Consider the following 13,993-nt stretch of genomic DNA (forward strand, 5'->3'; position numbering starts at 1 on the left):
TATGTCTGGAATTATTTATTTAATTATTTATTACTTAGGTAAAAGATCTTGCGAAAACTCAATAATTTTATTTTTCAAAGAAATTGTGAGCAATAATAAATCACGACTTATGTGACTAAATAAATATCCACACCGCCGCTCAAAATGACTTGCAAAATTTTCCTTTTCACGTACCTAAAAAATCGTAGAAAGCTTAAAAATTACAATTTTCAAAAAAACTATGAGCTATAACTCATGATTCTCGATCGTTTTCGTAAAATTCTACAGAATTCACTTCCAGATCAAAGATCAACTCAGCCATTTGTTTGGCATTCACATTGCGCCAAATATTTTTCCATCCCCAATTTCGGCACCTCTTAGAGTGACGGACAAAATACATAAAATCTTAGACGTTACAAAAGACTTGGCGCAAAACCGAGCTAGTTTTATGACTCATACAGCCGACCTCGCTTAATGGGATCAGGCTTTGTTATTATTTATATTAATCCATTTGGGGTTATTAATCTGTACGCACAGCCATCCAAGAGCAGATAGCAGGCGATTTACATACAGTATCCTACACAGCTTCGGATCTATTCCGGCCGGAAGCTGACGAGATTAGGCAGGGCATCAGACTGAAGCTTCCTGATCTCGGATGCAGTCACCTTGCACGATTCCAAGTTTAGCGCACGTAAATTCTTCAGAGGCTTCAAGTGCTGCAATCCGTTGTTGGAAATGCGAGAATTTGAAACGTTCAGCGACACCAATGCAGTCAGTCCTGCATTTTTCAGACGAGAAAGAAGCATGAGAAGGGGTACAGATGAAATTAAAAAGCCACGTTCGGTCGCTGAAATCTGGTTAGAGTTACAACAACGGATCACTGAAGCAATGCAGCAACTGCTATAGGAGAAGAAAATAAGAGAATAGAAGCGTAAAATACCGGAAATCAACTCCAAAGAGTTATCGGTCAGGTTGCAGTTCTGTGATAAATTTAGCCATGTAAGACGGGTGAGATCTTTGATATTCTTCACACCGGCATCAGTCAATCCTCCACCGCATATTTCAAGAGATTGAAGGTTCTTGAAGTCTGATTCCACCAACAAAAATAAAAGCATAGAGAAGTGTTACTTTAAAACGAGAAGATTACTGCTAAGTTGCGGAAGTTAAAACGTAAAATCAAATCCCCCCTTCTATTCTGCAAATGTTATAACATACATTTTAAACAGCTTGCTCCAGAATCTGAAATGTGAGCGCCAAAAAGGTCCAGATGTGTCAATCCCGTAAGACCTGCATCAGCAAGGCATAAATTCTTTAGGACAGAAGGCTTCAAGCTTCCACCAAACACACAGGAAGTGAATGAAGCTAAAACATTTGATTAATTTGAGTGGAATTCGATGCTTCTATCACAAGATTTTCTCAACAAATAGCCGAGTTCTTCCCTCTAAGGCTTCAAAATACACAAAAATCCTTACTTGTAATAAATGCAAGTCCATCATCAGTAATATGGCGAGAATCCAGATTAAGCGATTTGAGAGATGTCAATCCAGATATTATTTTCAAGCCACTGTCAGTTACTGGAGTGAACGACAAGTTCAATTTTTCGAGATTTTTCAAACCTGGAAGTGATAACAAACAGCGTAATAAGATGAACATGCACCAAATATTACAAGCTGATTAACAGAACAATTATGCGGTGCTGCTTAACTGTGTACATTAATGGCACCTTCAAAGAATTTGAGCCACAAACTAACAAGGTAGCTTAAATTCATAGCTTCAGCATACTCTATAGCTTACGCTGAACTCAGAAAACATTCAGATCATAACTATGCAACTGTGTGATGCAATGCATTCATCACCTGAGAGATGACGAAGCCCGTTGCTTCCAACTTCAGTATCAGATAGCTCCAAGTTCTTCAAGATTGACAGCCCTTAATATAGAAACAACACCACAAAATCAAATAGGTGGCCACGTCTTTTGACCTCAAGCATTTCTAGCAAACATTTCATGCTAGTTACGAATGAAACACCATGTCCCATTTCCAAACCAATTTAAACAATTGAAAAAAGCTAGACCATGCAGACTATAACACTGTTATCCAAGTGAAAGATGGTAGAACCAGAATAGAACCTTCCAAATTAGCAAGCCCCTCGTCACCTATCTTACAGGAATCCAGGTTCAAGCTCACCAATTTTGTTAGACCTGATACAAGCGGTAACGAATATAAACATTTGAACAAAAGCAAAAACGTAATATAATATACAGAATAGTTGTATGTGTGTGTGTGTGTGTGTGTGTGAGAGTGAGAGAGAGAGAGAGAGAGAGACCTTTTAGATGCATCAAACATGCATCTGTAATATTGTTGAATCCCAAGCTCAAAACCTTCAAGTTTTTTAGTCCTGTAGAAACAGTGTGTAAAAGTCAAGATTACCAACAATTCAGCAACATAAAAATTATAAAAATCGGGTGAATCGGCAAAAGAATATGGTTACTGCGGCAAACTCAAGATTACCAGCTACTTAGCCAGTTGAAAATATAGAAATTGAGCAAACCCGTTAAACAAATAGCCAGAACCATGTGGCAACAAAAATTGTCACTCACCTGAAAACTTATCACATCCTTCATCAGATAGTTCGCATCTATTGAGATTTAAGTATGCCAGGGCAACAAGAGCTGCAGTAGAAACAATTAGTTTTAACAAAGCATCGGATGCCATATTCTTTACCACCTAAAATAACGGAACAAAAATTGTGCAACAGAGACCTTTAAGAAGTTTGTCCTTTAGAAATACTAAAGTGAACATTTTCGTTGAAAAGTTGCAGCGGACTAGAGAATTATTATCAGTGTTATAAACAGAATCATTAGAAAGCACTAAACAGAAAAGATAAAGCAAACCTGAAATCGACTGCAGACATGAGGCTGTAACATTGCATCCCTCTAAATTCAGCATTCTAAGCTTGTGCAAGCCTGCCACACACAAATGTACCCCAAAATACTAAGCATTAAAAAGTACTGATAAACAAGCAATATGAGGTGTATTTGTCGGATGTGTGTGTGCGCGCACAGACACACGTGTGCATCCTACTACACAAACACAATTAAGGAGAGGGAAAGCAGACTTTTTTGGTGTATCACTATGGAAACTAGGGAAACAATATTATACCTTTCAAATAAGAAATGCCTAAATCAGTAATGTTACAGTTGGATAGCTGCAACTCATTCAGGTCAGTAAGCCCTGGGAAGTACAAAAACAAGAGCAACATGAGTTGATCCAAACTGAGATTGTGCAATTAAGAAAGACAGAAAAAATTAATGACAACGCTACACAAATTCATCTACCATCTCAAAAAATACCTGAGATTGCCTTCAAATCTGAATCTGTGATGCTTCTACAACATCTTACATTAAGAGACTTTAGCTTCTTCAAACCTGCAAGTATACGGTTACAATTTGTTAACCCCCGATGAATCCCTAATTTCATATACTAAGATCTTTCACTAAGCACTCACATTGTAAACTCGTGACAGTGCAACAGAGCTCATGGCCTCAGTTAGTTTTCTCTACTCCTAATTCTCATGGCCTCAAGAAGTTCCATTTAGTTAAACGGTCATAATTCATTTTTTAGCAGGACAAACCTTTAAGATGAACAAATCCACCATGAATATCTGAACACCTCTCCAGGTCCAACTTTTCCAAGTTAAGTAAGTCAGAGAAAGCACTCATCCCTTCAGCACCTATTGCATCGCTCCTTTTAAAACTTAAGGATGTCAAGTTTGAAAGACCTACAAAACAAGGTCAGAATAAGCATTCACAATCACATGAAAAGTTTAACTGATAAAAAAGACTAGGTGGAATTAGTAAGGAAAGGATCAAATTAAATGAACTTTATCATCTCTAGCAATAAACCGTATCATTAAGCGAAAAGTTAGCACAAAATAAACAACATAACTGAAAAATGCTTAAATTGGAAAAATAGAAATGATACAACGAATAAAAGAAAGAGATATTACCACTTATGAATTGAAGTCCCTGTTCAGAGACATGGTCACAGTAATTATAAGTTAATGCTCGGAGGTTCGAGCAGCCTTTCAGAAGAGCCAACCCAGAATCTGTCACCTCTGAACCGGAAAGATCAACGGAAAGTAAATATGAACCTTGTGAAGAGATGACACTCATCCAACTATCTTTCACATCAGGGTATTCCCCCAAACCAATATCCTGCAGTCACAAAAGAAAAGAAAAAAAATCTAATACATGACAAAGCCCTTCCAAATTTCCAAATTTCAAGCACCTACTAGCACATTACCTCGAGGGCGCAATCTCTAAAAGCTTCAAGAGAAACATCAGTAAGAGAATTGGAACAGACCAATTCATTGAATATCTGTTGACTAAGATCCCTTGGCAGCATCGAAAACGAGCTATATTTGTCAATGTCCTGTAACCGATATGCAAATATAAATCACAACCTGAAAATTACTACACATATAATCTCCTCTCACAACACACACAACTTCAAGCTTACATTCCACAGAAAGCAAGTACCTGGCATATTTTACGAATGCACAATTCCAAGAGAGATGGGCAAGTCCCTGCTCCTCCTGGAGGCAGCTCTACAGCGGGTCGAAAAGATGAATTCCTCAGCCATTTTGAACTGCTACTCTTACCATATCTTCCAGCCACGACGCTGCGAACTTCATCTTCAATGACCGGTTGGTCTCGCTTTCTTGAACAAATTCCCCCCATAATCTAACTGCGGATTGAACTATCACTAAACCTCACGAAATTCGCAGCAAAAGAACTAATTTCCGGCCTATTCCATGAAAGAGGTTCATGGGATTGAAATCTTATTCACCCTGGAAGGTAAAGAACAAAAAGTATCATTGTATTTACATCACAAAAGTTACTACTAAAACGAAGAAAAGGAGGAATACCCGCATCAAAAAACCAACTTTTGCACACAAAAATCTTCACTTTATACGAATAAAACAAACAAACAAGTGCGAAAGTTGCTAGAATCGAAAACGGAAAATTACCCACATCAACAAATCAACGTTTACACAGAAAAATCATCACTTTCTACGGACAATCGATCAAATAAGTACCAAAGTTTAAAACTTTACTCTTGGGTTCTTTCAGTTTTGGTGACACAGTTATATTTTCTCGGATACCAAACAGAAACTAAGTGTATAAGTATCAGAACAGAAGTCCCACCGATCAACTAGCAGAGCGAGCTGAGAGAGAGAGAGGAACTGAAATAATAACAGAGTGGGGGCTGGAGTTGCGACTTGGCAGGAGGAGAGAGAGAGGTGAGGTGAGAGACGGACCTCATCCCCATCTGATCTTCGCCACGTGGCATTTGGCGGGGATTAGTCATTCTTTGTCTGCTATAATCGCGACTGGCTCAATTGGGATAACGAGAGAGAGACACGCCACTGAAGGGCCTGGTTTCCGTCGGTCCCTTCTCCGTCGGTCCGGCCCCACTGCGAGCGTCGTTTTCTTCTCTTTTCCGCCGGCGGGAAAAACAAGGCGCTGCCGCGTGGTATGGTAGTACTTAGCAAAAGGATGAAACAATGGGCCTACTGAGCCCAACAAAGCATAAGAAATTAGAAGGACAAAATGAAGGCTAATTTAATCTACTGGTGGTTTCGTCCCGCCGGAAGGATTCGTATGGGCATTTTAGTCTTCGACTATCACAGTTTTGTGATTTACAAGCATTAAAAATCAAATCTAGGATATGCTGTACAGGATGCGAACTTGAAATTCATCACCAACCATTAAATTATCTCGTAAAATAAACATTATATTGTAATATTAAGTAACAATCCGAACCTATTTCAATGTAGTACATTTACTCTTTCTATAAAGAACGTATTACACCGTCATATATTATTATTATTATATGTGTATAGTGGAACTCTCACACTTAAAAGTTAGTCGCATGATGCAGATTGAGTTGTGGTCGAATTTACTTGGCGTGGAAGGAGAATAGTCTCAAACATAAATGATGAACCGGCGAGGTGAAGAATAAAAGAAGAATTATCCTACAAGAAATGCTTAGAATCATACAAATAATAATCGTGGTTAGCAATGATGTGAACACTAGTAAATAAATATTCACAAGAAACAAGTGGCAGAATCGTATGATTTGACATTAATTTCATTTAGATTTCAATTTTATTGTAGGTGGGTTAGTGGAAGGCCCTTGTTTTCATGACCTCAACCAAGCGTTGGTGTAAGCAGAATGAGAATCAGATGTAAAACGAAATTTGTACAGAACTTTAAATTTATAGGTATTTTGGTAATTTTATATTAATAAGGGACAAAATTATTGAAAAAATTAGAGACGAATTGTCAAATTGATCAAACTTTATTAAAAGAATAATAATGAATGGTAAAACTTTTGTCATGTTATCAATGTCTTGACCTTATCTATATTTTGCTGGCAAGAAGACTTAAAAAGTGCTTTTGAGGCATAGTCTCGTAGAAGCACATGAAAGTGCTTGTAAGGACCTTGGGTTTTGTTAAAAGCACTTATGAGCAAAAGAACTTCCTACAAAAGCAGTCCCACACGAACCCTGAAAACAGAACCAACCAAGACCATGCGTTATGGTGGAGTGCTTACCAACCAAGATCCCAGAACTTTCGCAGACCTGCTTTTTTAAGGAGTGACAATCACTTACAAAAAAAGCTGAATAACTCGGTGGGGGAAGGATCAATTTAAACAAATTGCTTTTATAAGAAGTGACAATCACTTACAAAAAAAGCTGAAGTACAAATATGATTATAATACACAACAGATCTTCAGCTACACTCAGGCCATCAAAATTACTATCACGAAGCTACAACAGACCGGGCACTGTTCCGTCCCAGGCCAAGACCCAATCCTACTGGAACGTTTTCAGTTTTCGATTTCCCGTGGTTGTTACTATGGCTGCAATGGGCAGAATGAACGTGACCGTGATGTGGTGTCGAATTAGAATTTACATCGATTGCAACGTGACTGTTGCCGTTTCTGCGGTGAGAATAGGCGTCCCCTTTCTGCAAGTTTGAAGAATTTATATCCCTCATTCCAATTCCCTCCTCATCATGAGCCGGTTCTTCAATGTGTTCCACATCTTCGTTGTAACCCTTGATCAAGAAATCCGAACAATTCTTCCTTATTCCGTGATCGAATGGATTTCTGAACCCACCACCTGGGCCTCTAAGGTAGGTATAGCGCATCATGTTTGCCATTTCGTTAGTTGTAATATTCCGTGATATCTGCAACAAGAGAGATTATTGACTAACAAATCGCTAAGACGCTCTTTACATAGAGCTGCTGCTGTGGGGAGAAAAACATCTGGAAATATTTGTACTTTTCAGATCAGAACAGAACAGTCTTTGATATTAGGTTTTTTTCGTTTTCATATTGAGCAACTCAATTTTAAAAATAAAATTTACCTGAGAAGCTTGGACAACGGTCAAAACCGCCACGCCAAAGAAGAGGAAGAAATCCATTATAAAAAATGAAAGAGCACCCACATGTCTAGTAGCAACAAAATTGATCCATGCTCCAAAAGAAGATGGACACAATGGATCGCTCGAAACTCCTGAAAGAAGAAAATCAATCTCCTTTAGCGGGTTGAAGCACATATCGGCATGCAAACGATTCTATGCCTAGAGAAACTTCAGAAAATAGAGTTGGAAAAAAACTGGAACATACTCATAAGAGTAACCCCTCCAGTAAACAGCATCGCCAAAACTTCCAGAACAAGGAAAGCAAAGAAATCCCATTTGTTTTTCTGTATAGCATGAAGAAAGAGAATAGATTAAACTAATATAACATGAAAAAGTTGGAAAAACAATCCAGAACACCAAAACTTATGTCAGTGCACCTTGCCAATGCAATTGGATACCCAGGGGCAATGGTGGTCAAATTGTTCAACACAGCGATCACAAGTTGGACAATGCTTTGCACGAAGAGGCCTGACAATCTGATGACAACGCCAGCAAGTATGTTAGGTGATACGTTCTAAGAACATAAAAGGGTCATATATAAGTACCACAGTAGGCAACCAATAGTACCTTACACGTTGCACAGAGCTGAGACCAATTACCAGCTAGCAAGGCAGGATTATTTATCTCAATCTTCAAAAGAGGCTCCTGTTAAAAAAATGAGAAACCAACGTGTTAACATACGGCAAGTCAAGAGCACATTATGATTCTTATCTATGATATGACAGTCATAATAATAAGCTTAACTGTAGGAAATCTTAAGTGGAACGGCTAGAGATGGATTAAAATATTATGTGGAAAGAAGGCGGAAATAAGATAAGATGAAGAAAGGTACGGTACAAACATCATCTTTCATATTTTGTGAATCGTGGACATTCATTCGGATGTAACCTGGATCCTTGCTGCAATAAGAGCAATTAAAAAAAAAAAATCAACCAAACATTTAATTAAGTGACATTGCTCTAGATGGCACCATAATATCTATGCCTACATCCCCAAAACGATGTGTGTGTGTGTGCACAAGACAAAACATGAATTATTTCCATCATTGCAGTCAGTCTACAGCCAGCTGAAGTATCAACAAAACTCCACAGGCCTGATAATCAGAGAGTGAATGGTTAACATGTAGGCAATTAACATAATGGAACTCAGAAATTCTCTATGTCGTACCTGCTGCATCTATAGAACATAACAAGCCCGGATGTTGCTAGGAAAACTCCTAGCCATGCAACAAAAACTGATCCAGCTGTTAATTTTGGCAGACTTGGTGCTGCAACAAAGTTGGACAGGGGGAGAGGAGTCGGTGTAAGTATTGTACAATCCTTACATTAAGGGCACATACTGAAGTTTCATATAAAGTTCAGGGCAGATACCCATAATGACCGAATGAGTATAGGTCACCAGCAGCACAAAGATTATACACCAAAGTAGTGGCGCAAGTCCTAGTTTTGAAATTCCTCCAAGACGACTGTTCCCATCACAGCGTTTGTCAAGCAGTCTTCTAGCATTCCCCTACAGAATCAAATTTATCAGAGCATGATCAGTTCTTTCCATTCTTTCATTTACGAATCCAACTGTACACACATTATATGTAAGGCTCAAACCAGAAAGAAGCACCAAACTTAAAAAGAAAAACATCTAGGAACTTCCTGTTAAGTCTGTAAATAAAACTGTAGTGAGAACAGAAGAAAACAACAAAACCAATATTCTCCACTTGTTAGATATTACGAGGCATTCTTTCTAAACATAAAAGTCCCAGAAAAGAACCGATCAAAAGTCTAAAGGGTTCATCAGATCATTGCACAGCTTGAAAACTGAAGTCCTCAAATTCATTGAACAAATAAGAACATTACTAACCAATGTTAAAAGTGTTTGGTTATGGAACACCTACAAGGAAAAAGGCAACTTGTCTGTGATTCTTATCAGCGGCAAGTTGTGCTGGTGTAAGGCCAGTGTTGTCTGTAACCATTAAGTCGTCCTTCTTTCCAGCCTGTACCAACACTGTACATGCCTCCAAGTTACCCCTGATAGCAGCCCAATGCAAAGGAGTGCAACCTGAAGTCACAAAAAAAGGCAATGAATTAATAATTTTGCATAATAGGTGAAACAAAAGCACATTTCAGCATCCATAACCTAGTCATATAATAATGGAACGGCTATGGTACTAACCCTCTTTATCTTGGCGTCCTTTGTATGCATCCAGAAATAAAAGAAGACGTATACAATCAGCAAAACCTTTATAAGCAGCCCTAAACACAAAAGGAAAAGAGTGAATCAAATTTACATGATAAAAGCAGAAACATAGTGCACATTTTCCATGTAGAAAATATAACACATCACTGGAAAGCGGGAGGGAAGTAGTTACAATTCATAAGAAATCAAAATATAATATTGTCACATACCAGTGTAAAGGGCTTCTCCCATCATTATCAGGCACATCCGGGTCAGCATTCCGTTTTGAAACAATATGGTACAGGAAAGCTGTCTGACCATATTGAGCCGCAACATGTGTAGTCTGTGATCATATCAATTTTGATCAGTTATGTTTCAGGCTCTTTCAGCCAACTTATAGGTCAAAATGGGGCCTCAAAGCTTTTAGCAAAACCGTGAGCCTAACACAAGACAAGTGTGCGAAACAACAAAAATTTGAGTTATCCACTTTCAGTTTAATATTGTTACATTGTATCACTAGATGTCATGTCTTTCAGTAGCCACAATTGAAGAAAATGATTAGCTGCTGGTTGCTAATATTGGATTTGACTAAAATTGATCAAAATTACTAGCAACACACATGACCTAAAAATCTTTAGTTTATGGAATAACTACATGAAAAATCCATTTAACAATGTGAATATCATACATAGACTCGCTGATACTAAGATACAGATATGAATACACATCCTGGTGACAAGTTTTACATACCAATTTTCTCTCCCAAGATCCATAATCAACAAACCATACTATTTTCTTAAGCAGGGTTAGTTAGGATTGTGAATTGGAGCATGAAGTAAAACTGACCTGATAGCCATACATATCGACAGCATTCACCCGAGCACCCTCTTGGAGTAATAGCTCCGCAACCTGGATTGCACCCCGCACCGCACTCCAGTGTAATGCTGTCTGCCCCGTATGATCTGTGGCATTCACATCTCCTCCATGCTGACATTAACAAAACCAAGTAACATACTTGTTATACAAACTTATCCTGGATACGATTTTGTTTTCAATAAAAAACTGCAACAATCATAAATAACATCAAGAAAAACCAATAGCAACCTGCCCAATGCTAAATTTCACTTTTTTCTCTTACGAAATGGTCATTCTAAAGCAAAAATCTATAGAACGAAAATTTCATTTCTCAGTTTCTTTTTCCATTTCTTAGATAGAAGAGAAGAATTATGAGAAAAAGGTTGGATTTTTAGTTAACCAAGTAGCATAGAATTTATCTACAACTCCTCCAATCAATACGAAATCTCGAATTAGCATAACCAACTTAAGCACATTTCATAAACCCATCAAAACAAAGAAAACCCAATTCACCTAACTCCATGGAAATGCAAAAACAAATAAAAATTGGGAGCAGAGAGTGCATGAAGAACCCTCACCTCAATAATATACTGGGCGGCGGCAGTGCGGTTGTTGAGAGCGGCCCACTGGAGGGCATAGTAGCCGAGACCATCGGTTTCGGAAACAGAGCAACCCTCACACTCCACCAATCTCTGAAGCTTCTCCAAATCCCCATACGCAGCCGCCGTATACACGTCGTTTCGCAGACTCTCTTCCCCAATCAGATTGGCGTCGCCATTGTTGTTCGTTGAATTGGCTGAGACGGATCCAGGATCACCGGTTTGGACCTCATCCTCGACGACCTCGATCTCCGACGACATTTCTACGGGCAAATTCCAAAAATTGAGCAGCACGACCGGCGGAGCTGGCTTTTATTTAGTTTCGTTGACCTTCAATTTGCGATTAAATAAATCAATCGAACTGGGTGTTGGGAATTTAGGGTTTTTCTGCGAAGCCGGCCGTGTTGACTGGGGTGGTGGAGAGAGAGAACGGGAGAGACGAAGCCAAAGGATTTGCCTATGGATTATCATTGGCCAAATTCCAATATTTCATTTTGGACTAATTGGATTTTTAGTAACATAATGATAACGTAGTTGAAAGATTAAAAAAAAATTATGATTTAAATTCTGTAGATTTGTTAGTATTTAAGTTCAAAATTCAAAGTTGTGTTAATTTTTTGTTAATTGTTAGCATGTGAGACTAAAAAAATAAAGTTAGTTTCATATGTAGGCTAACATGCTGATGATTAACGAATTACACAAAATTTATAAATTTGGAGCTAAATCCTACTTCACTCTAATAGTTTAACCTAATTTTTGTATCACATGGGTTATTTTTTACTACCTAAAAACATTAGACTGGTCTAGCATCTGTTTTTTTTTTTGGGGGAGGGGGGGTTTGGTTCCAGAACTGTTGTTGGTCTTGGGTGCCCAGATCAGCTAATGGTCAGAGATGAGTGATGTTGTTTGGGTCGATCGGGCCCCATCTTCGTTGATCTTTGTTTTGAACAATGATGGTCTGCCATGTCCACATTAAGTTTGTTGTGGTGGTGTTTGGGGTCACGCTTCCACTCGGTGGAGGGGTCTTTATGACACACCCCGACCGAGATCAGGGCATGCTGGCCGTCACACGAAGGTGACGTAGCCATGTGCGCGTGCGGAAGCTATTAAGATAGTAATATAAAAGTACTAATAATTAAAAACCTAATAGCATACAAAGTACTAGTGTATGTGAGACACAATTCAGAGCAAGTCTACAACAGTCCAAAAGGAAAAGATACGACATAAATACACCCGAAGGTGACCCTACAATGGTGAGTGTCTGTCAGAAATGCCGGGACGCCCTCTAGGATAAACCACCGAACTTGCTAGACCACTAGAACCTGGAGGGGCGCAAAAACAAAAGCGTGAGTGGGCAAAAACAAAGTTCTTTGAAAACTCTTTAGCAAAATACATTCTAACCCCTCGCCGTAAAACCTGTATACTTCCCAGAAAATGAACATATATACGTATGTATAAATATGTCAATCATGCTCCATGATATGCCATTCATGCTCACAATATGCCATTCATGCTTGAGAATATGCCACAACAGAATCTCATAATCAAATATAAATGCTCAAGCATAATCACATCAATAACATATAATCTGGCAGCCGGGAGTCACCTAACGTGACATGTACCGCTGCATATAGAGCTCCAATCTCAACTCAACATCTGAATCTGCACACGAGTCGGAACCACCTAACGTGGTCTGTACGACAAGACTGGGTGTAATATATACGCTCTAGTGCTACGATCACGTGAAGACTGTGCGAATAATCGCGGGTCACCTACGAGTCGGATCCACCTAATGTGGTCTGCACGACAAGGCTTGCACCTAACTTGGATCCAAGGCGAGCGTGTGGTGCGGGTGAACATCACGTGAAGGACTCTGCCCCTCTCTGGGCGGGAGCACTAACACCGGGGGTGCAGATTATGAGCTCTCTAAGCATTTCAAACTACTATTGCATAATAAACAGGAATGCATAACCACATGAATACCGCTTACCTGGCACTTACCTGTGCGTCCACAGCACCAAATACACATTTATATATATGTATGCCACTACTAATACATGCGATGATGCGTAAACAACATTCATACGATGCATGGCATAAAACAAATAACCTTTTCTATTCTATTTCTGGGAATTTAGATGTATATAGGTATATACGGAAAACAAAAGCCCACTCACTGATAAGTGGAAGGGTCGTAGCCCCCCTGCCTCGAGTGTGTACGCTCGTCCTCGGAATACGAATCACCTATACGCGACAAAGTTACGAAAACGTTAATTTAAAAGCACCTAAGCAACTTCTCGTAATAACTTCTCATACATTGCTCAAATTGGACAAATGAATATACCAACGTGCTCTACACAACCTCAGGATCACACCCATATTTTTAAAATAATTTTTGGACCACGCACGCGCCCCCACACGCCTGAACAGGCACGAACCTACGCGCCCCCCACGCGCGGCCACGTGCACTGCACACTGACGGTGTCAACTGACGCCGTCAGGAATATTCCGTTAAACTGACGGAATATTCCGTTAAACCTAACTGTTACTGTTAACTGCCGTTAGGAATATTCCGTTAAACTTAACGGAATATTCCCCTGTCTTCTCCGGCGAGACTCCGGCGCCGGCGACGGCGCCGAAAAACTGGGAAATTTTCCAACCGTGTTTTCTCCTTCGTTTTTCAACCATTTTTCACGATCTTTATACCAAAATGAAGCTTAGGACTAGTAGAACAACGTTAGACCACTTTTACAAGCTAAAACTCACTAGATCATACCTGCAACAACGGTCAAAGTTCGGCCAACTTTACATCCAACGATCCCGACGTCCAATTTCACCCAACGAACCACTCCGAGGCTCCTTGGGACCTCACAAACACATCTACAAGCTTAGAAAT

General features: G+C 39.3%; 2 protein-coding genes across 5 annotated transcripts; both read right to left on the reverse strand.

Moving 5' to 3' along the window:
* Positions 1-283: 283 nt before the first annotated feature.
* Positions 284-5,249, reverse strand: LOC137746642 (uncharacterized). Of its 4 annotated transcripts, none has more exons than XM_068486648.1 (16): positions 5,189-5,249; positions 4,520-4,830; positions 4,284-4,412; positions 3,988-4,195; positions 3,613-3,759; positions 3,332-3,406; positions 3,141-3,212; positions 2,873-2,944; positions 2,579-2,650; positions 2,305-2,376; positions 2,108-2,179; positions 1,836-1,907; positions 1,452-1,595; positions 1,195-1,266; positions 920-1,066; positions 284-757 (listed from the first exon to the last, which is right to left on the reverse strand). In XM_068486648.1, exons 2-16 carry the CDS (start codon positions 4,718-4,720, stop codon positions 573-575), a joined length of 1,740 nt encoding a protein of 579 aa, XP_068342749.1. In that variant the 5' UTR covers positions 4,721-4,830; positions 5,189-5,249; the 3' UTR covers positions 284-572. The 4 variants fall into 4 exon arrangements, with proteins under 4 accessions (XP_068342749.1, XP_068342745.1, XP_068342748.1 ...); XM_068486644.1 differs by having other exon boundaries at positions 5,098-5,241; XM_068486647.1 differs by having other exon boundaries at positions 5,015-5,227.
* A 1,433-nt stretch (positions 5,250-6,682) lies between these two features.
* Positions 6,683-11,588, reverse strand: LOC137747301 (protein S-acyltransferase 24-like). The gene is made up of 13 exons (XM_068487390.1): positions 11,077-11,588; positions 10,490-10,630; positions 9,874-9,986; positions 9,641-9,720; positions 9,363-9,526; positions 8,845-8,983; positions 8,642-8,741; positions 8,316-8,373; positions 8,042-8,119; positions 7,852-7,950; positions 7,680-7,758; positions 7,418-7,566; positions 6,683-7,237 (listed from the first exon to the last, which is right to left on the reverse strand). The coding sequence occupies exons 1-13, from the start codon at positions 11,356-11,358 to the stop codon at positions 6,809-6,811; spliced, it is 1,911 nt and encodes a 636-aa protein (XP_068343491.1). The 5' UTR covers positions 11,359-11,588; the 3' UTR covers positions 6,683-6,808.
* Positions 11,589-13,993: the final 2,405 nt, after the last annotated feature.

This window comes from Pyrus communis, chromosome 10, assembly GCF_963583255.1.
Source record: "Pyrus communis chromosome 10, drPyrComm1.1, whole genome shotgun sequence".
Taxonomy (NCBI): Eukaryota; Viridiplantae; Streptophyta; class Magnoliopsida; order Rosales; family Rosaceae; genus Pyrus; species Pyrus communis.